Source organism: Alligator mississippiensis, chromosome 16 (assembly GCF_030867095.1).
Source record: "Alligator mississippiensis isolate rAllMis1 chromosome 16, rAllMis1, whole genome shotgun sequence".
In the NCBI taxonomy this organism is placed as follows: domain Eukaryota; kingdom Metazoa; phylum Chordata; order Crocodylia; family Alligatoridae; genus Alligator; species Alligator mississippiensis.
Window position 1 is genome coordinate 32,840,093 of NC_081839.1, and position 22,819 is coordinate 32,862,911.

The 22,819-nt window shown below is 53.5% G+C and overlaps 1 protein-coding gene across 1 annotated transcript; it reads right to left on the reverse strand.

Annotated features, from left to right (window-relative positions):
* Positions 1–2,335: 2,335 nt before the first annotated feature.
* On the reverse strand, positions 2,336–21,510 carry ZW10 (zw10 kinetochore protein). The gene is made up of 16 exons (XM_059719838.1): positions 21,361–21,510; positions 20,723–20,857; positions 19,337–19,438; positions 19,075–19,152; positions 18,760–18,919; positions 16,741–16,890; positions 15,600–15,791; positions 14,358–14,521; positions 13,446–13,628; positions 12,784–13,022; positions 10,522–10,593; positions 9,525–9,694; positions 8,294–8,424; positions 7,732–7,863; positions 6,061–6,263; positions 2,336–5,087 (listed from the first exon to the last, which is right to left on the reverse strand). The coding sequence occupies exons 1-16, from the start codon at positions 21,475–21,477 to the stop codon at positions 4,967–4,969; spliced, it is 2,349 nt and encodes a 782-aa protein (XP_059575821.1). The 5' UTR covers positions 21,478–21,510; the 3' UTR covers positions 2,336–4,966.
* Positions 21,511–22,819: the final 1,309 nt, after the last annotated feature.

A 22,819-nucleotide genomic window follows, 5' to 3' on the forward strand; every position in this document is an offset into this window, starting at 1 on the left:
ATTAAACCCCTGTGTCGTGAACACACCCCGTGTCATCAGTCCTTGGGTGCTGCCCTGTTTCACTATTTCAGGGCATCATGCAAAACCAGTGGCTGTCCCCAGAGTCCTTGCACTGTCACTGCTGGAGAGCAGACATAAGAAGGACCTTTTCTTTTTTCCCTTGCAGGGGGAAGAATGGCATGAGAAAACTTTCCAAGGAATTAATGCAAAGCAGGAGCAGTCCCTGCAGATAAAACCTGGCTGCGGTCCAGTTACTCGTCCAGCAGACAGGCCCAGAGCTCCCCCTTGCTTCCCATTGATGGCTAAAGCCCTGTACAATGCAAGTGGACGTGCAGCACCACACACAGGGTCCCAGCTGCTCATCAGGCTGACTTGCCATTCACCCAGTGCCTCACCTGTTGCAACCACATTTCCGAGTAAGCAACAGGACTGTCCTCGTGATACAAGAAGTGGAGCTTGGTTCTAGAAAATCTCAGCACTGGGTAACTTGTGAAGTCAAGTAGAAGCAAGGATAGATTTGTACCTTATAGACTAACCAAAGTAGATACATATAGCCCAAGCTTTCATGAGTTAAGGCTCAATTCATCAGAGAAATCTGATGATCAGAGCATCTGATGAAGTGACTTTCTTCACATCAAAGTTATAGAAACCTCAGGTCCAACTGCTTCCCACACTAGGCACATACAAACTTTTATGCCACAGCCGATTCCCCTATGAGGTATCACCAGGAATGTAGCATTATTACCTGCACCTGCTCTTTCAGGTCTGTCAGTTTTATAAGCATTCCTGAGATGGGATCAATCTACAGGGCAAAGAGAGAAGGAGAAAAGATATTAGCAAGACCAGCTGTAAGTGCTTACTACTCACATATGTTGTCAACCATGCCAATAAAGGTCAGGCAGCACAAATTTGGATCGCTTTGTGTCTGCAGCACTCAAAAAGTGACCATGGGGTGGTGTCTTAAGAAAAATTCCCCACTTCACCTCCAAAGTGCTTTCAGGTTCCTTGTGTAACTCCACAAAGTGCATCTGTCTGTAGTGATGCACGGAGCGTGAATTTAGACATCAAACAGCTATCGGCCAGCAAGAGTCAGGGACAGAGCATTGAGCACCAGTGCTACCAGGTGTTTGGCTGCTGTAGGTAGACGCCCCATATTCATGAGGCAGGAATAAGGATCTCACTGGCATTCTCATTTGGGACCCACTAGAACAAGGCATTTCCAAAACAAAATAGCTCCCCGGACTGTGATGCTCCCCAAGATGCTCGTATCCTTGATCTGCAGTGAGCTCCATGGAGGTGCAACTTCCCAGATGAATGTTGTTGCAAGATGGAGGTTTAAGATGGCCCGTGGACATCCTGCAGAGAGGTACGATGAAAAGGAGAGTTACTTTCTGCAGACCCACCTCACACCCCGAAAGCTAAAAAATATCTTCCTTTTTGTGGTGAAGGGGACAGAGGTTTTTCAAGGAATCCAGGGCTTTCAGAAGCTCTGCTGAAGCTGCTTCTGAAGGTCTCATGCATTTGCACATAGAAACCCACATCCTGCTACTTCTAAGAACAGGAGGGAAATCATGTTGGCACTCACCTCCCCACATACAGTCATGACAACTAGAGGAAGAAAAACACCAAGTCAGAGGTGTGATTCAGGGCCTGGGAGAACACGTTACAAGAGACAGACCACACAGTGTTAATCAGCTTCAGCAAGTGGGCTGAAGGCTCTTAGCCAACATGAGGCGCAATTGCATAAATCAAGATCCACTGCATTCAGGAAAGTTATGCAGTTACTTACCGCCCAGCCACTGGGGTCTTACGTGTGCTGTCCACTGCCAGCGTGCACAGATGTGTGTGTACAAGATCAGCTTGTTTCTGTCAGCAGCATCCTCTGGAGTTACGCCTGCACCCTGTTCAGAGGGGCCGTCTTCTAAGAAACGCGTCTGCTCAGAACTGGGATCACTGCGAAGGCACCCACTAGGCTCCACTGATGCTGAGCCCAAAAGGGTCATCAAAGCTCCCTGTCCTCTCTAAAGGCAAACTTCTCAGGCCCATTCCTCAGCAGGCTGCCGTTGGGGCTTCCATGACTGCTTCTGCCCCACTTCCTTTGGCCTCTTCTGCTCTGGACTGTGGGCTGGCACCCCCTGAGGAGCACAGCGCTTCCCATGCCCCAGGCAGGACAGGACACTCACCTGGCAGCTGCCTCTGGCATGGAAGGACTGGAATACCCAGCAAGGCTGAACCCCCAGACACAGCTGCCCTTGACCTGGCTGGGCTCCCCTCCCCTGTCCCTGTCCCTGTCTGGCCCTGCACCCCACCCCTCAGAGAGACACGGACATCGTGCTTGCTGGAGGGAATCGCTTTATTGATTGCACGCAGTACAAGGAGGTATGGAGGCTGCTTCTTTGGACACAAGTCACCCAAGAGAGTTTCCGGCATCTGCAGCCAACAATCACCAAGATCCTGGGACTCACTGGGGAGAGGGAGATCAGGCCTCAGGCCCAGGGGGCTCACAGCAGGTCCCAACACATGCCTCAGGAGACAGCCCCTAGTAAGCCAGGCCCTCTGGCCTTCCCCTCATTCTGCACTTTGGGACCCCTCCGGGGGCTGGACGGCACTTGCACTGCTGGACGCAGCACCAAGGCCTGACTGTCAGCCCCCTCCAAGCCCAGTGCACTGCACAGGGGAAGAACCGTCTCTGCTAGTGGGATTGGACGTACCATCTAAGGCCCCCTCAGAGTGCTCCACTGATCCACATTGCACGAGGACTAGGCACAGAGAGGAGTGGAAGCACACACACTCACACAGGCACCACCCCACCTGCACAGAGCCACTGCACACATGGAGACCAGGCTGCACTAACACACCCACGAGTACACAGACACCCAGGCCACTCAGCCATGCCCAGGCTTGGGGCTGCTCCCCAGAGCGGGCACCCACCACACTACCCAGCCGACTCGAGACAGGGAGGTGCCCAGCCATGCCCAGTTCTCAGACAGGGAGGTGCCAGGGGGAGAGCACAAGGGGAGAAAAACCAGTAAAAAGCAACCACAACACAACTCTTTCCTCCCCAACAGAGGAGCCCGCTAGCTACCCACCCCACGGCTGCTGCCTGATGGACACCTGGGCACTGACAGTGCTGCACAACACCTCACTTTGGGAAATAACACCAGCTGCCCTCTTCCACAGCTCTCAGCCGCAGCTCCTCCCTTGCCCTTCCCTGTCTTTTCCCTCCTACTGCCTCACTGACTAACTACCCCCAGTCCTCAACACCTCACCACCCAACTCTATGGCCAGAGCAGTGCTGCCCAGGAGCACTTGCTGCTGGGACTTCTGGGGTGGAGACAACACACCTTATGCCTGGCATCAACTAGCTAACTAACTGCTCCGCTGATTTGCCTCTACTGCCACCTAGGACACTGAGGAAGTGGAAACCCCCACCATAAGACACCACACACACACAGACACACACCCCTAGACAAGCCACCACATGCCTCCAGTCCTCCCTTTCTTCAGCTCCTATGCCACATGAGGCCACTTATTTTTTCTGCAGCTAGTCTGTTGACTTGGCCATCTAGGTAGCTTGCAAGCCCACTACCACCTGGAGCAGCCGCAAAGCCCCAGAGATTCACCCCCACAAATGTCCCCTCTCCTGGTTACCACTGCAGGGACTGGAGACAAGGTGTGGGGACATTTCCCCCAACAGCAGTCCAACAGAGCACAGGACTACCACACACCAGGATTGCCACCCCATGGACCAGGGGAAGACGCTGGTTCGCCCCACCCAGACAAGGAGAGGTCTGAGCATGCTACAGTTCCCCTGCCAGGTGACTCGGGGAGGGACATCTCTCCCTACCTGCAGCTCCTCAGGATCATGGGGCGGAGGGTCAGGGGACTCCAGGCAGGTCCCTCCACTCACGACTCCTCAGCCACATCACTGGGCCAGCCTCCCTGCGCGCACAGCTCCCCTCTCAAGCCCCCCAAGCACTCCCATGCAGAGGCACACTCCTCCAGGGCAGAGCAGATGACTTCCAGGCACATGCCACAAGCAAGGGAGGAGGCAGCAGGACCTGGCTTGCACACCTGAAAAGGCAAAAAATGACTACACACTGCACAGGTGATCTAAGGCCACTCACCCTGGGAGACAGAAAGATCCCACTCCCGACACCAGCCAGAAAAGCCCCTGCCCACTGCACTCACAACCACCGCTGCTGAACAGTTCATTCCAGCACACACAACACTCACAGCCCACTACCTTGCCAGGCTTCCTGCTAACAAACACACCCACTCCAGAGTGATGCCAGGCACCTGACCACCCGTGCCAAGATGCTCACCACTGCCAGGGCTTGGAGCATGAAGAGCGGGATGGCGAGGGACAACAGGGGGGGCCCAATTCTCACACTCTTTCACTGACAAAGCGGCATAGATAGCGAGCCCTTGGAGTCAGACACATCACCCTGCAGTATGCAGCTGCCCCACCAGCATAGCAAAAAATGCCCCCACACAGCACTGCCTTTCTGACAGCACCATCCTGTGCAGCAGCAAGCACTGTCCCCCAAACAGGAGCCTGGAGATAGAGATCTGTCCCTGTCCCTCAGTGGCAATGGTGAGAAGGAGCAGTCAAAAGGAGGGTAGTCAGGAACCCATACTGCTGCAGACCCCTGCCCCACAGGTGCAAAGCTCAGCCCTACGACAAGGACCCCCTCGCTGCAGATCTGGCCAATGGATACAGCAGGAACTGAAAGTCCCAACACGCCGTCCCCTTAGGTTGCCTGAAGTCCTGCCTCCTTCCTCCGCTGCACGTAGACGTGTGCCAGGCTCTGGCTGGGTTTCCCCTGCCACCGACCTCCAAGGAGCACTTGTGTACTGCTGAAATTAGGCAGTCCTAGAAAACCAGTTAGGGTCCAGGCTTTGTTCAGAACGGCCAGTTCCCAGGCCTGCAGCAGGACCTGGGCATGGCATGGGGCAGGTGCGCTTATCTGATCTTGGCGAGAGCGGCTGCTCTCCTCTCCGTGTTCTGGAACAGGGCTCGGATCAGGCTCTTCACCTCCGCGGGGGAGAACTCCGCTGCCAGGGGCCCTTTGCCGTCCGCCCACCTGTGAGGGAGCAAGGCCAGCCAGTTACTGTTCAGAACAACCATGCCAGCAGCTGTCTTTAACCCCTGCCTAATCCCTCTTATGCCACCGATCTTTTTCTCCAGGTCTGGAGGCCCCCAATGATGCCTTTCATCTAGGCTGCCCACCTCTGAGGATGGTTTTGGCCTGCGTGCCCCTCTCCCAGCCAGGAACACCAGGCTCCATGCATTTACTGCTCCTGCAAGGATAAGGAGCCAGCAGCAGCCACAGGAGCTCTAAGCGTTGCAAACAAGCAAGAGGTTAGAGGCATGCATCAGCATGACACATGTGCCTCGAGTCCATCATTCCCATGGTCAGTTCCAGAGCTGGCAGCCATGAGCCAGGCCCCACTCTCCCCACTACTCTTGCACAACAGAGCTCAAGGCTGCTATGCCAGCTTTTCCAGAGGGTCCAGGACAGTTCCTGCCCACCTCTGGGCTGCAAAGCTGACGGGCAGCTCAGATGGGGCTAGAGGGTCACACTTCATACTGCTTCCCATCTCCACCAGATATGAGCACTCTTTGCAAGACGCCACTTGCAGACACAGGCAGGAAACCACTTGCAGACTAGTCAAAGCCAGCCCCTCCCACAAAGCACAGGGCTATGTTGGGGGGCCTCAGCAAAAAAACTGCTGGGCTTCACTTCAGTCTCATAGACAAGTCACCAACCACGTCACCCTCTCTTGGCTGGGCCCTTAGGGTGGGCGCTTCCACTCCTGACATCAGCCAGCACCCTCTGGACAAGACTGTCTTTCATCAAAGACTGCATGCGGCACATGGAGCCCAGATAACAAGGACGGGGGCTGGATGCAGGACCTATACCTGCATTTTCCATTCCATTACCACCCGCCTCACTCTTCCATGCCCTAGATACAGACCCCTACCCCGGCCATGCACTCTCCGCTACCTGTGCCACCCCAAGGGGACTCTTCCCGTATGACAGAACAGCTACTTACTGATCTACAATCTCCTGGAGATTGGCCTGCAGTATGAGCATCAGCTGCTTGAATGTCATCCAGCGGTGCACATAGACAGGCACCTCCTCCTGGTATTTCCGGTTCTCGCTCTCCTCGGGGAGCGGGGCAAACACCCGTGGCCCCTCCTCTGCCACGGTCCTGCAGAGGGAGTGCAGCCGGTCTGCATCCTCTGCCGAGATGTCCTGGAGTCATGAGGAGAGAGATGGGGAGTGCAGTGGTGGCAAAGGCAAAAGAAGGGGCTTTGGGACCAGGCTGCACGGCCCAACCCCTCCCCCTGTGAACGGGCTCCTGCATACAAGACATGTGACTGGCCCCATTCTTTGCAGGGAGGTGTTAAGCGCACAGCTCAGAGCTGTAAGACATGCAGCAGCACATCACAATCCTTTGCTACAAACAGGGATTTCCTTTCCATCTGTTCTTATGCACGCTGTCCTTGCATCACCTCCTGTGACCGACACCCAATCCTGGGACCCCTGAGGCAGAGGACACTGCCACCAGACAAGTCGCATGCCTTGGCTGCACGCCTCTCAGCAACCAGCATCTACATGGGATGCAGGCAGATCTGTTGATAATGCACAGGGACAGGGAAGAGTGGAGTGCTTGGACTCCAAGAAGGCCACCACAGCAACACTGCTGCACAATGTGTACAACAGAAGAGCAGCCTTGCTTTATTGCAGGGGGGAATACTTGAACAAAGTGTCAGGGGACTGTCTGCCAGTGATATTGTCAGCTCCCTCACTGCAGCCCAGCATGGGCACTGCAGACTTGCCCAGGTCTTAAAGGAACTCTGACCACCATGCCCCTTTCACCAAGGCCCTGGGGCTACTCCCTGGTCCTAAACAAGGAGCCTACTAGGCAGCCTAGTACGTTTTCCTGTCTCTTTGGGCCAGCACACAAGTCACCTGAGCAGACACCTGGGTAAGAGTCAACCAGGCACCTAGGAGCCACTCTGCACAGCTACCTCCCTTAGTCCAACTTGCCCTGGCACCCACATTATATCCCAACATTGCTCAAGTCTGCGCCACAGGTACCCAGATTAAATACAAGACTCCATGTGGCCAGGTTTCTTTCACTCTTCCAGAATTACACTGCACTCTGTCTAACCATCTGCAGCAATGGACTGCACTGGTCCTTTGGGAACAAGCATAGGACTGTCAGAGGCAGACGCTTTTAGAATCACACTGCGGTACAGCTGCATGGCAGGGGATGGGTCAGGTCGAGTCACTTGCAAGGGGGTAGTGCCATTCCCCCAGCAATCAGACCTCAGGGTACTGTCCCCTGACCTTTGCTGCAGGTACCACCATCTCCATGTCAAAGCCCCGCTGTCCTCACCCTTTACTATGTCCCCAGGGAACTGGGTACCCCAGCCAAAAGCATAGAACTTCTCCTCCGCTGTGATCAACCGGCATCTTGCCCTTCCCTTCCATGGATTCAGGGTTTCCTCCTCTCTGCAGGCTCAACGGGGTCTAGGTTACAGACCCCCAGAGCACTCATCACATTATACCTACTCATTACTTCCTTGGCAGACAACGGCACCCCTGCAACTGAACCTCCTGACGGTTCATCTGCACGATGACCACATATTGCAGGAGTTATATTTACATCTATGCGTTAGCCCTGGCACGCCCCATGCCCACCCTCGGCTCTTACCTCTAAAGCTGTGACTCGACTGATGATCTCCACGAGGGCCGTGTTCAGCAATGTCCCCATGGCTTTGCAGTACACAGTCGCTGGCAACACGTCCTGCCAGACTTTGCCCAGTCTCCTCAGCTGGTGCAACACCTGGGGATGGATGGGCCCTGGTTAGCCACAATTGCTGGTGCAGGTACCTGTGACTTCACAGTGGCTTCTGTTACTAGAGTGATGTATCACACTTGGCTCTGCGGCTAGTCACAATGCATTACTGCTCCTCTCAAAAGTCTTAGGGTCACCACAAGACACTCAGTTTCCATTTCTGTCATTTGTGGGTATGACTTCACATTACAGCTGCCTTTCCCTTGGAAGTCAGCGGAAACAACACTGCCCCCATTCTATTTTCCACACAAACCACACAGCACCACCAAATGACAGCAAGCAAAGGCTCTTGTCTCTCCTCGGCTAAACTTGACTTCCCTGCCTTGCATCAGTGCTGCAGTCTCATGACCCCTTTTTCACAAGGGGCAACTGGCCTTTTGGTTAGGACCTGGGCAACCTACCTCCTGGCACTGCTCACCTGCCTTATGGCTTTGTTGGCTGCAGCATAGTTTTCCTCATCGTCCACATTGGAAAAATTCCTTGCGCTGGACAATCTCTCCAGGAGCTCCCCCTTCTGGGCCCGCATCTGGGCCAGAAAGCACTCAATCCCTGGCATGGCAGGTGAGGGCAGAAGGAAGCAATTATTTGTATGGGAAAAGACAAAGTCATCTCAGTCACCCCACCTTTACCTAGCATGTAAGAGCTCTCACAGCTCTGCTTCCCACAGTGCCAACAAATGACAAAGGGGCTAGACAGCAGCCTTACCACTGAGTGAGAGAGCCCTTGCTCTTGTTTGCCCGCTTCCCCATGTTCCAGTTCTTTAACTGCTGCCCAGAGTCTAGAACACCTGTTGTCCACCTTTCTGCAGGCAATGAACCCTTCTGCAGCACTTCTGCCATAGAACCCCCACCCCCTCCTTATACTGCCACAGACTAGGTAATCTAGTCTGGCCAGACACGTGCAGTGTGCCCTACTCCGCTGCTACCTCAGGCTCTGGCTGGGACCCTAGCGACTTCTGACACCACACCAAGGAGGTGCTGAATGCAGCGGGAACAGCGCTGAGCTACAGAACCATTTGTAAGACAGGCCTCCAACATGCCCACGGGACTAATCTCTGCCCAAAGAGTTGTCCCTGACACCGGGTGCTCCTACACACACTGTACAGCTGGAGAGCACTGAGGACAGCCTCATGCTTTCGTGTCAACTTCTCAGGAACCCTTCTGGTCAGTCAGAAGGGAGGCTGCTTATGTAAAGCCAAAGTGGCCTCGTGCCATTACAAGAAGGGCCTGGCCACTTCTGAGGCCGTGTTTGGGTAGCCTTGGGGGTTACCCGCTAAGGCTACTCAAAGCCAGCACTCTGGGACAAGACTGTCTGTCCTGACAGATGCAGAGATGGAAAGCTGCTGTGGACTGACACCACACTATAGAGGAACTTGTGTGCCCACTTGCTGTGCTCCCCTTAAAATATGGTACCATGAAGTAGTGAACAAGCTCATGGTGAAGTCTCACAAGCGCTTGGAAACCCCAACCCACCATATGGGTAATCCTGGGCTCTCATCCTGCCCAAGTGACTTGTCTCAGGCCTTCTCCATTTTCAAATGGCTGCTCTAATTACTGGCTGACAGAAAATGACAAAGGGCTTGGGAACGACTGCCAGGATGAGATGCACTTGGGTCACCTGAAAGACCGCAATACTGGATGTGACATTACCAAGCCTCCGAAAACCAGGGACCAGATCCACAAATGTTGCTGCTCCATCGCACAGCATGCTGGTAAGGCGATATCGAAACTGATGGCCCAGGGTCAGCAGGTGGTGAGCAATGTACATGCAATTGTTGTGGTGAATGGCAGCGAGTTGTGGCAGCTTCTGCAGGTTTTCTCTACCCGCGGAAGGAGGAAGAGAAACAAAGACCCATTAATTCTGTGCTAAGTCTACCCTGACACTTCTGCACCCTCACCCTGGGTCAGATCCAGAAACGGAGGTGAGAGACATTTCATTTTAGCCTGCAAGCAGGCCCAGGGGAGGTGAGGAAGAAACCTTCCCAGACAGGTCATACCAGGTAGGTAGGACCCAGCCTTCTGAAACTCAGTTCTGGTTCTGTCTTTACTAATACTCTTTCCTATAAGCAGGAACCAGGAACACACACCAGGAAACAGTCTTGCTGCCAGGCAAGAGCTGAAGGGTTACGTAGCCTGAACCAAGGCCTGGAACTGACTGAAAACCAGGCTGTCACCTCTACTACAATGAGCTAGATGCACAAAGTGTGCGCAGCCATCCTACACCCCAGCAGGGACTTTGCTATTTAATGCCTGGCCAAAGCAGACTACTGTTCATGCTGGAGGAACCCACTGCGCAAGCCTCATCTGTGGCCAGATTTCAGTCAGACAAGATTTCCTACTGGGCTTCGGGATGCTTTTGCGACATTTGTAAAATATGCTATGTGCCAACAGAGCAGGCCACCAGGGTCCTACTCAGCTTCTCCTTGCTACAGGAATACGCAGCCAGCTCTCTGCTGTGGGGTGCCAGACACTCAGACTCTCTTAGCAAATATTCTGCAGCAGCAAGGACCCTTTTCAAGAAACAGTGCAAGCCTCCACCTGTCCAGCCACAAACCCACCAAATGCCAAAACAGGCACAAGCATTATAAAAAGACTGGCTTCCTTTTTAACACAGGCATTTGGAGAGCAAGGCACAAGCCCCACTTACTTGTGGTAGGTTGGCACGACATCGTAGAACAACTGGAAGATGTTTCGCACCGCATAGAAGAGCTGTATACAACTGCAAAGGGAAAGAAAGGCTTCTGTTCATCTTGCACCTGGAAGTAACAGGGGATCTAGCAGGTCTTTACAGAGACGCTAGGACTACGAAGCCACAAATAACCCACAGGGACCTGGGGGGAGAGTGGGGTGGTTCATATGTGCCTAGGTCAGTGAAGCACATTCCATCAAGCATCCCATTTCCCTAATGCTGTTAGCTCACTAAAGGCAGAACCACACTTTAAAATTACTATGCCTACCACGGTGCCCTGCATGCACTGTGCTGCTCCATGCTCAAGACAGCAGAGCCCCTTCTGCAGCATGCTGCAGAGGCTAGCTGGCCTGCTGGTTGACAGTGCTAGCTACCCCGTCTGCAGCGCCTTGCTTTTGGCTGCACTGCTTTTGGTTCACATGACAACAGCAAGGTGTTCACAAGGGCACCGCTGCAGCACAGTGCACTTAGGGCCTCATCTCGCATAAAAGGTAGGATTTGGATACAGGGTGTGCAGACTGGTGCAGCTACCACATCTCCCTGCACTGCTACCTGGCCACACAGCTGCACCAACAGTTTCCAGAGGCACTGCCAAGGGAGGCACATACACTGTCTACAGCATCTCAACAGTAACCAGCACAGCTACACCTGGTGCCTACATCCCCTTCGTGGATGCACGTGGCACAAGCTGTAGCCACAGCGGCAGGCTTGGCTCACTCTGGGTGCACGCTGGTCCTCCCCATCCCCTTTACTGTACATGAATAATAATCTACCACCACAATCCGCAGTCAGGATGGTACTGAAGAGACAGGGACCAGCAAAAGGCATAGAAGCTGGCATTTACGAGTTGCACCTGAACTATGGTAGAACCCAGGATCCTGCTCGCAGACTCACAGGCAACAGTTGCTGCCACCTCAGCACAGGCTCCTGGATGACAGCTCGGCAAGCACACGTGGCCTGGTGGCCACCACCAGGGGCAAAGCTGTCATCACAGGCCTCTGGGTGTGGGACATAAGGCATATTGTTGAAGGCCAAACCCAGGGCTGTGCCAATGGGGAAAAGTAAATGATGCCCCAATCTTTTATTTACCACGCCCACAACATGTATTCACCATCACTAGGCAACATATCTTGCCTCCAGGATATAAGCTCCCTTTAAGCCTGGGAGCTAATGCCCAGCCTCTTTCACACCTCTGCCCCTCGCTCTTACCCAGCTCAGTCATATCTACCCAAGAACAATGAGCACCACTCCCTGCCCTTCACACACACAAAGGGAGAGTTGTCAGGATCCAGTCTGTAAGTCACAATGTCAATAAACAGAAACACCTGAGCAGCTTTACAAAGGCTCCCCACAAAACAACCTCACCCAGAGAGCAGGTAGCCAGTACTACGTGCACTCCTGGGTGCTCAACAGCTGTGCCTGGAGGAGCCCTGTCAGACAGAGGCATGCTCTGGCCCTACAAACCAATGTCAGGAATAAGACCATTAAAAAACCTCTGGCACTGAGGAGGGCGAAATTTCCCTAATTAACACACACACACACACACACACCTCTGCAACTTAATCCCCATCTGCCTGGCACCCTGTACATAGGAAACCCTCCCTCTCCAAAGGGGGTGGTGGTCTCCAGCACGGGCAAGTAGCAGAGCTCGGTATGGCTGTCCCCTTGCAATATCCACATGGGGTCTCAATAACGCACTGCTGCTTCGTATCCGTGGCCAGGTGTCAGGTACCAACACTGCACAACAGCAGGCAGGCCATGCAAGACATGCCTGGCACCGATACCAGTGAACCGGTGCCTTTTCGATCCACAAGAGGTGCAGTTTTTGATATGTCAATAGCTACCATGGTAAAAACCACGTGAGGAGACCTACTGCTTTCGCTCTGGCCAGTTCAAGGAGACTGCAACTACACATCAGCTGCGAACCGCTGCTATCCTGTGCGACTGACTACCCTAGCTACCATGTGGTAAAAGCCCCCTCAGTGCTCCTGCAGAGGCTGCCCTGCAGCCACTCCTACAATACCAGCATGTAAGATACACCTGGGGGGGTTCAGGCTGCAGCTGGACACCTAGCAGCTCTCCTTTATGACTTTATCTCCATTCCCAAAACTACATTTTCTGTCATTTCAAATGCTTCCTATCTCACAACAGATCTCTTGCATAGTTCCCTGCACTGGGGTATCCCAGGGTCCTGTGTTCTCCCTAGCCCCTAGGTCTTACCACTGATCTGTGCTGGCTGTCGCTTCTGACAGCGTCTGATAAGCCAGCTCCATCAGTCTCTCCACTGACACGCTGATGCGGCAGGCAGGCAGAGAGAACGTGTGCTGGCTCAGCTTGGTCTCATTCTCTAAGTTCACCATCTCGTTGCGCAGAGTTTTTGAGGCTTTTTGCATTTTCACGTGATCCCCCGCAGTGGGGTCAGGCAGTTTCGGCAATGCTACTGAGGACTCAGGTGTTATCTAAGGGAAAACGAGAGACACACGTCATGCCCTCGAGCCTGCAACACAGGGACAGAACAAGGCAGATACACGCTGCAAACTCTATGTGACTCTATGCAAACTCCAGTGCTGGGCTCAGAAACCTAAACACTCAGAATGGAAGAGGCGACACGTAGTAGGCAATGCTCTCTTCCATTTTCTCTCTGTTGCCACATACACCCGACTGCTAGCCATCTCACATAGGGAAAACTTTCACACTTTTCATCCACTGCTTGTCAGCCCCTCATGCACCGGAGGGCTGCCTAAAGCTTCAGGACAAAGCTTCGCCTTACAAAGTCTCCCCAGATAAAGAAAGGAGATCTAGCTTCCTTGAAACAACCTGCCTTTCCACGGCAACCAGTGTTCTTACAACTAAGTGAAATGGTATAATACAACAGCCAGCACCTTGACAGTGTTGTGGATTTCTGATGTCATGAGGTTCCTGGCCGCCACTATCACGTCCTGGCACTTCTTGTTCGCAAAGTGGGCGTTGACGTTCCTGGCATATTTCAGCAAGTCTGTGGCATCTCCTTTCAGAAAGCACATGCTCTTCAGGGCCTTTTCAAATTCCTCCGTGGATTTAATCACCTACAAAGGAAGTGGCATGCACCGGCAGCCTATGTTAATGCACAAAGCTACTGTCCACTGAGCAGCAGGGTCAGAGGTGAGGCTCTGGCCTCTGAAACCCACTCAGAGCTCTCACAGAAAAACACCCCCAGTTTTGTGCTGAGGGCAATGCGAGCCTTTGGCATGCCATCCCAAAATCCTCCCTATATGCCATGCACATCTATTGAGAAGAAAGGTACAACTCCTGGCTGAACAGCAGGGAGGCACCACAGGGCAGCTGGGGAGAGGAAGCAGCAGCAATGCAGGAGGAGCAGTGTTGATGGTTTGGCAACCTTCATCGCTCTCCTGGCATCACAGCACAGCATGGAGTTGTCCACTGCCTCCAGCACCCACTGTGTGCTCAAAACAGTGACTATCAGTCAGATATGCTGCCACAATTAATATGCTAATTCCCTTGTTGTGAGCAGCTTCTTGACAAAAGCATGCTCAGCCTGGCTTCATCTGTGCTCAGGGACTCGCTATTGCTCTCTGCACACAGCTGATTTTTGTGCCAGGGCACAGGAAAGGGCACAACTTTAAGTAAAAACATTGGGCTGTTATCAGCACAGCAGTGCAATGTACCACTGCGCAACCTCAAAGCCTCCTAGGGCAGCAGGGAACAGAGAGGATGAGAGGCAAGCCAGTTACAATGACCACCGAGGCTGTCTTTCCTGACTTGGCACTACAGGAATTCTGAGGGCTGCATCCTACCTCCACGTACTGCTCCAGTTTGTTGCTGTTTGTGGGAATCGAATATACCAGGCAGTCCTGGATGAGGCAGTCCGACAGCTCTCCCCAGATCATGTCACCTAGCACCTGTGCTAATACAGTGCGGCCATCCTTCTCCCCTTCCACGCACTCATCCACAGGCACATCTAGATCCAAGAGAAAGTAAATAAATTTTCACCTGCCCTGTAGGTCAGACCCTCCCCATCCCCTTCTGAAGTGCAATGAACTGGGAACAGAACCCGGCACTGGTGCCACCTGCCGTTTTTCACATCAGGGCCTGTGCTTGGTTTATCAAACTCCCTGTCACCAACAGATTTTGTGTATGAAGTGACCTTGTCTTGCTGGCACATCTGCTACATGAGCGCCTTAGCCTTGATGGCACTAGTTAGTTGCATCTCAAAGCTGCACAGCTTATAGCGGGGGTGCCCACCCTGCAGTACGACTGCCACAGGAGCAGAGGTGGGAACAGACAGCAAAGCAGCATCTCGGGCAGGGGAAGGGGATCAGAGTGGCTGTCAGGGAGGATGCAGGGCCAACTTGAGGCATGCCAGCAAAAGGGCAGCCCCCCCTGGATTAGAGCAGGCTTCCAGCTCTGACAATCACGTCCTGATATTTTACACGACAGCCTTGATTTGGCTATACTAAGAAAAAATGACCACAGAGAAGCATTCATTCCTAGAGTCTTTCAGCAGTAATCCTATTTGAATCATTGTTTTCAAGGAACATACTTCTCCTTAGCGTTCTGAGTCATGGCACAAGCTGTTGATCCAGCCCTGTTTCCTCACATCGGTGTCCCGGCTACTTTCCTCAAAGTCCATGACCCTAACACCACAATTTTCATAGACAGTCTCTTGTTTCCCATCTTCCTAGCCTTCCCCAACTACCACACACAGTCAAAGAACAGAGGAGGCAAAGCTGCTTTCAGGCCCAGTTTTGTGCAACCCAAGGACCTAGAAAGCTTAGGGGATCTCAACACAGGGGGAGCAACGTTTAGCTATGTGGCATCAACGCTGCTCTCAGTACTGCCATGCAACACGGAGCTGCAAAGCAACCCTACAGCTCCCTGGGCAGGGCACTGCTGCTCCAGTATTACAGGCAGTCTTACACAAGACAGGCACTGCTGTGAACCACGGCTGGCTATTCTGAGGGGTCTCCACTCCAGGCAGATGAGCCAGTTGTGGTGAGTGGAATCTCATGCTAACCCGCAGAGGGCAGACTACCTACTCAGCAGCTGTATGTGGAGGACTTCGAGAACCAGCCTGATCTTGTCAAACACCTCTACTGGAGACGACGGCTCTGAATTAGGCTCTATAGTCTCAAACCGCAAGACGACCGCCTCGGGCTGCTCCGTAACCGAGGGCTGAAGGGATGGGTGAGAAATCAGTGGCTTGAGGATGCATTTCAGCAATAACTGGCCTGGGAAAGGAAGAGAAAGACCGCCTTAGGCATCAGTACTCTGTCTGGCAAGCTTCTCGCTCGTGAAGGGATTAGCTATGATGGGCACCTCGCTTGCAAGACTGCGCTAAAGAGAGCTAGGGAGCCTTCCCTTGGGGCTACCATAATAACAGGGAGTGCTTGCACAGCGGTGGGCTTGGTTTGACTTTGGCGTGCTTCGTGCAAATAAGCACACTTGGGACCTCAGGCAATGAGCTGTTTCTAACAATCACATTATAACTAATTTACAAAATCAGCCTGGTGCAACTATACCTCAGCACCTGTCAGTGCTTGCCAATTGCTTTACTAGCACCTGTTATTTTAAGCCCCTGAGGCCACACGAAACCAGCAACAGTCTCGTTCCATGCAGAGGGGGCTACACCTGGAGAGGAGCTTTGCAGACCCAACCTAACCAACCCATCAGGCTGCATAATCACTGGTCAGCATTGAACAACCTAACACTTTGATGGGGGGAAAAATACTTGTGGGAAAAGCATAGACAAAAGGGTATGACAGAAAGGAGTACCAGTCGTTAGAAAACCTTGGGCATCTTGGTTCTGAGACATGCTACAGCTGGCCTGAGGGTCTTCTCTACCCAGGAACCTGCCTGCAGACAGAACCTCAAGGTAGGGAAAGCCAGTGAGGCAGGGAACCTGGGTGTGAGATGAGGACCTGCTGGGTACGGGGTCCAGGAGACCAACACCATGCCCAGAGAAGGGGAGGTAGCGGCTGGTTTTGCTCGCCTTGCAAGAAAACTGCTGGATTGTCCGACTGATCGGCCAGGCCAGCAACTGTACGCTGCCTTCCTCACCTTGTCCCTTTTGAGCCCTGCTCCAACAGCCTCTTGGAACAATCCCATACCCCATGAGCTGCCATCAGCTCCATTCCCACCAAAGCACCTTCCAACAGTTCACACAAGTCTGTGACTTACCAAACAGTTTAATCTTGGTGTGCAATTCTCCTAGGATGGCAAAAGCCCGGAGCACAGAAGTGACAGGTGAATCAGCAATTTCCTCCTCCTTCAGCAGCTTTGTGCACAAGTGCAGCTCTGTCTGCCTCGCCGACTCCAGACTGCTGAGCTCTAAGGAGAAAGAGCAGAACCACAATGGTTACAACATGCACTAGGTTAGGGACTCCACAAAAAGCCCAGGAGCTCCACTGGAGGCTGAAGTGATACCTTACCTGCCCACTTTCCACCTCCCCTTCTCTATGACCTCTGCATCTGAATTAGAGTTTGATGCTACCAATCTCCAGGGTACCTGGCTCCCATCGCTGGCACAGCAGCTTGCTGCATACTGTTTGTGCTATTTTTTTTATTGCAATTCTCAAGCAAAGGTTTCTCATTTCAACTGCTGGGCCACCTAGCCCCTTCTTGACTCTTCTCCCTCCCTAAGACAACGCCAACGAGGTCAGGAGCTTGTTTTTATAAAAGCTAACAAGCACACTAACCTGCAAATGCCCTACTGTCTTAGGTATTTAAAGAGCCCTGCCAAGATTCCAACTATAGGCACAAAAGGATCGTTACTGTGCTCATTATCACCACAAACATCAGTGGATCTTATGCCCAGACTGGCAAGCTTCTGTGATGAATTTGCAAGGCTAACTAACCTACAACTATTTGGACTTTGGGATGTTTAAGGAGCTACAGCTAGGTACAAGTTATAAAACCAAGGGTGAATGACAGGCCTCCCAGAAGGGTGTATCTCCTTCAGGGGAGTACATCCAGGACTAGGAAAGTATATCAAGGGCTCGGTGAGCAACTGTTCACCAGGGCACCTGGGGGGAAAACCAGGAGCAATGGCCACAAACTCCTGGAAGATTGATTCAGGCTCAACATTAGGAAAAACTTTTTCACAGTCAGGGTGTCCAGACTGTGGAATAAGCTCCCTCCAGAGGTGGTGCAATCACCTCCCCTGGAAAACTTCAAGGGGAGACTAGACAGTCACCTTCTGGGGTTACCTGACCCCCAGTTATCTTTGCTGCCTGGTGCAGGGGCCTGGACCCGATGATTTTCTGAGGTCCCTTCTGGCCTTACAATCTGTGAATTTCCATTCAGGTGAGCTCTGCCTCACATGACTGAACTGAAAACAATCCTGCATCATCCTGCCCAGCCAAGGCTTGATCTGCACAGAGACATATGATTGCATAGCTGCAAAGGGACTTGCCTCATGATGTATTCTAGAAGCAATAACAGCCCATGTACTAATGAATTGGTACCCTGACAGCCACGGTTCCAACTACCAGTAGTTTTGCAAAACGACCTATGCCGTCATCTGACGGCCTAATTCCAAACTTTACCTGAAATAAATTGGCAGCAAATTATCCTCCCTACGTTATTTACCGCCCTAATTGTAGAGTTCATTCCAAACGCTTCATTACTCCACCACTGTCTGACAGCCCTAGAATGGGAGTGTCCCAATGAACCTGAGGAAGCTGGGTGTAACCAGCAGAACAAGTCTGTGCCAGCTGAGTTTTTTTACACTGACCTAAAATTTCAGAGACCAATCCCAACTGAGAGGCTGCATCGCTTTCCCAAACCCTTCAATCTGACACTGCCCCAGCTGGTTCTGAGGTGCGTCTGAACCACAACCATGTCACAGGAGACATGGGGAAAATGACAGCATCAAAACTCGGAAAGGAAACAGTGGGAAGTACCCTGTTCTTTTTGGCGTCATTCCCTGGTCTATTTCTGAATGGACCAAAAGAAACCTTTAAAGTAAAATTTAAAAGCTGCTGCATGCTTCAAACTGCCTGCAAAACACCCAAGATGCTTCCACGCAGAGCAAAATTCTACATAAGCTGCCTCTGGTCTGCCTGTTCAATTACATGTGCCGTCGAGGCAGACGAGCTACCTAAAGCCATGCAATTCAGCATCTTTGCTAGCTTCTTTGGACTCAGTTTTCTTGCCAGGCACACCTGAGCCACCAAAACAAACCCAAACAATAAGCACCTTTTGAAGGAGGAAGCTTCCACACCACCATTTTCTGCCATTCCTCTCCCAGCTGATAGAGCATGTTCTGGGTCTGCACCGTGAGCTCCATGCCTAGTGCTTTCAGGATCTTCAGCTCAAAGCCTTTGCGAGATTCCAGCAGCTTCAGACTACTCTGTGCCTAGCAGGAAAACGGAGATAGCTATATACATAGTGTGGGCACAAGGCAACGTGCTCGCTCCAATGGCACGTAAGCTTTCGACAATGGGAATCGTTGGGTATTTACTGAAAACATTCACCAGCAAGTTCATTCTGCACACTTGGGAGGCATATTACCTTTTCCAACTGCTGAGCTGCAACAACATACTTCTTTTCCTGCAGCGCGGCGTTATAGTCTTTAATAGCAGTATCAAACTGTAGGAATGAGATGCCATTGAACACAAATAAGTATCTGTCCTCAAATCATAGCTCGCTTCTGAAAACAGCCCGACTAGAGACAGAAGAGTTGCAGCCGTTTAAAGGCAACAGACAAAGAAATCAGAGCAGGGAAGCAAGAGGTAAAGATAACCGCCGGGCTCTGAAGTTATCCCCTTCTTACCTCTTGAAGCTTTTTCAGCACACTCAGAATCAGTGTGTCGCGCTCCAACTGCTGCTTCAATTCAGTGAATTCTGCAATGGCGACGTTCAGATCTCGCTGGACCTACAACAGCAGCACAGACATGAGCCCCACTACGTTCACCAGATGTTAGGATGGCATTTCTCTAAAAGCGACACGAATACATCAAGTCCCTGGGTTAAATCTGAGCAGCTGCGTACAACTGAAAGAGCAAATTGCACCATATGGATCAGTCCATCTTACGCTCCAGAAAAGTCTAATACTATTTTTTCCCAACGTTATTGTCAACACTTATACACACACACCCCCTTCTACCTTAATGTGCCAGGACCAGGGACCCTGGTTTCCTCCGATTTAAAAAAATCCCCAATTTTCAGTTAAAAAAAATCACCCCGAATCCACATTTTTCCACGATAAAAATGCAAAGTCACTATATAGATATCTATACATTAGTGATGTTTCATTTTAAATCACAGAAAAATGTGGATTTAGGGTTACTTTTTATAAACTAAAAATTGGGGATTTTTTTTAAATCAGGGAAAACCAGGATCTCTGGCCATGACACACTGCAGGTTTTATCTATTGAAACAAGCAGTGAAGTCCCTGTGACAGGCTCCAGTTTAAAGTCAAGGGGATATGCTGATGTGTTTCAACTTTTCGGCTAACCTCCATACTGAAACAAAAAAAGATGAATCCTCTGCAGGACTGAACCCAAACCGCTTGTGTATTACAAGGTGAAACTGAGCATAGATGAGTGAAACCGACTTCAGTGCTGTCGCTGTCTGAATCTGAAACGCAACCTAGCACGACAGCATACGTGGCGAGGAGCTCGGGCAGCGCTTCGGAAGCCGTCCTTTTCCCCGAGTCCATTCGGCAGCGGACCGGGCAATATGTGACATCTCACAATCGTTAACCTGGTCACGCTCGTTGTAAAGGGGAAGAACCGGACTCTATTAGACCTTTCCTAACGCACGTCAGCACCAAGGTCAGAGAGAACTCAAAGGGCCCAGCCTGGACTAGTCTTTGTGGGCATCGCGGGTTGGGGGACAGGGCAGGAAAGCAACCTTGCAATCCGCACGATCGTCAGCGACGCAGAAAGACCTGAGTTTGGGTCCCAGCGCCGACGACAAGCACCGCGTAACCGCAGCCACCTCGCCGCATCTCTCTGTGCCTCGGTTTCCCAGGCAGCAGAGCAGAGCAGAGCTGACCCTTCCCGATCGCACGTCACACAGACCAGACGCTGGCAACGAGCACAGGGGGAGGGCGTGAAAGCAACCGAGGAGCTCGGCCCCTGGCCAGGGTTCCTCCGCCTGCCCCGGGGCTGGGCCCGCACCGCCTCGACCTGCCGGACCCGGCGCCGCGCGTCACCTCGTTCTCGATCTGGGCCCGGAGCAGGTCGATGCTGCCGCACAGCCGGTCCACCTGGGCCGCCAGCTCCTCCGCGCTCTGCAGGCTGGGCAGGAACTCGCTGTACTTCTTCTGGATCATGGTGCACACCTCGCCCTGCCGGGGGGGGGTATGGAGGGGGGGTCAGGATCGGGCCCACGGCTGTGGGCACCCCCCCCCACTCCAATCAATGTCCCCGCAAAACCCCTGACCCCCCCCTGGGGTCCCTCCCCCTCCCCCACTCCAATCAATGTCCCTGCAAAACCCCTGACCCCCCCCCCCGGGGTCCCTCCCCCTCCCCCACTCCAATCAATGTCCCCGCAAAACCCCTGACCCCCCCCCCCGGGGTCCCTCCCCCTCCCCCACTCCAATCAATGTCCCCCCAAAACCCCTGACCCCCCCCCCCCGGGGTCCCTCCCCCTCCCCCACTCCAATCAATGTCCCCGCAAAACCCCTGACCCCCCCCAGGGTCCCTCCCCCACTCCAACCCCCTCAAAACCCCTGCCCCTCCCCCACTCCAATAAAGGTCCCCCCAAAACTCCTGCACCCCAACTCCCCACTGCCCCTCCCCCACTCCAATCAAAGCCCCGCCCCCCCCGGAGCCCCGCCCCCGCGCGCACCTTGAGTTCGTCGACGCGGCGCGAGAGGCGGGCGAGGCGGGCGCCCAGGTCCTCCTTCTCCAGCCGGCCCGAGTGCGCCAGCACGGCGGCCACGAGCGACGGCGACACGGCCGCCATGACCGCCTCCTCCGCCCTCCCGCGCGCGCGGGGCACCACGGGAAGGCGCCTCGCCCGGCACGCCCCGCCCCGCCCCGCGCCGGGACTACCGCTCCCGGCAGGCAGCGCGCCGCGCGCTCTACGGGCCGCCGCTGCAGACAGACTACCGCCGCTTCGCTTCGCTTCGCTTTTTGGTTTTTGTTTTTTTTTGCCTGGTGCAGCAGGGAGAGGGTGGGGGTGGGAAGTGGAGGAGGAGGAGGCGGATTTTTCTTGCCTCTTGGCATCTTTTTCCAGCAAGACCTGCCCTCTGTGCTTGAGTTTGCTGGGAAAAGGCCCCAGTGCCCCTTCTGGGGCAGGTAGCAGGGAGGGGGGTGGGCACGGGGCGCCCCCGCACCAGCACCCCTGGGCGCCACGTCGCGTCACGTCTGGACGTGGTTGCGGGCAGGACCTGGTTTTCCCGCCTCGAAGCACTTGCCTGCACTTGGGCGTCGTGTAGCATTAACTCTCGCCCGCCGCCCGAGCCGCCTTTTCCTGCCCGCACGCCTGCATTCGCTTTGCCCTTCGCCCGTGGCCGGGCGCCTCTCAGTATCAGCAGCATCCCCCACCATCTGCAATGCAAAGCCTCCTTCACCGCTCAATCTGCTCCATCCTTTCCCTTGCCACAAACACCTCGCCGTCCGGTCGAGACCACCTTTGCTCCCGGCTGGATACAGCAGCAGGGTCACGAGACGCCAGGGGACCCCCTCGATGCCCCCGTTCAGCCGCGTGCCCCTGCTTGCACCGCTCAGCAGAGCGGACAGAGGAAGGGGAAAAGCCCAACGAGGTTTTCGGTTGAGTTCGACGTTTTGATTTTCTTATTGCATGAACACAAAAGTCGCTCCAGGCCCGAAACCCTGGCTTTGGGCATGCACGGCCCCTGGCCATTTTGACGGTCTCTACTTTACAACACTCGCTTGGCGTGGCTCCTTCCCACAGCAAGGGCTGGTTTCACTGGAGGGCCAGGGGCTGGAAAGCACCCCGCGTGCGTGTCCCTGCCTGGGCACAGAGGGCCAGGCGGGGAGACGCCCGTACCGTAGCCGCGTGCCAGGCGGGTTCGTCTCTTATCGTGTGCTGCAGCCTCCAGTGCAATTAAATGCTAAAAATAGCTCCCAGTCGACGTGGGATCAGGAAGCAGTAACTAGGGCTCTTTGGGGCTGATTGCACCATATTTGAGCTAATCCCGGGAGGAGCATGACAAGGAGCATGTGATGGAGATAATGCCTCGAAGCAATCTCCCTTTTTATGAAATGACGGTGACGGAAACGGCTTAACCCGCTTCCCCGTTACACAACCGCAGAGCCACTCGCGGGGGAACAGCTGTCCG

What these genes read in the sequence shown, in the direction of transcription:
- ZW10 (XM_059719838.1), bottom strand. Translation starts at nt 21,477, where the DNA reads ATGGCGGCCGTGTCGCCGTCGCTCGTGGCCGCCGTGCTGGCGCACTCG. An exon ending in GCCGCGTCGACGAACTCAAG is followed by an intron (nt 20,858 to 21,360) that starts GTGCGCGCGGGG and finishes CCCCCCCGGCAG; the next exon opens with GGCGAGGTGTGCACCATGAT. An exon ending in CCCTGGTTTTCGGAGGCTTG is followed by an intron (nt 8,425 to 9,524) that starts GTAATGTCACAT and finishes CTGCCATGCCAG; the next exon opens with GGATTGAGTGCTTTCTGGCC.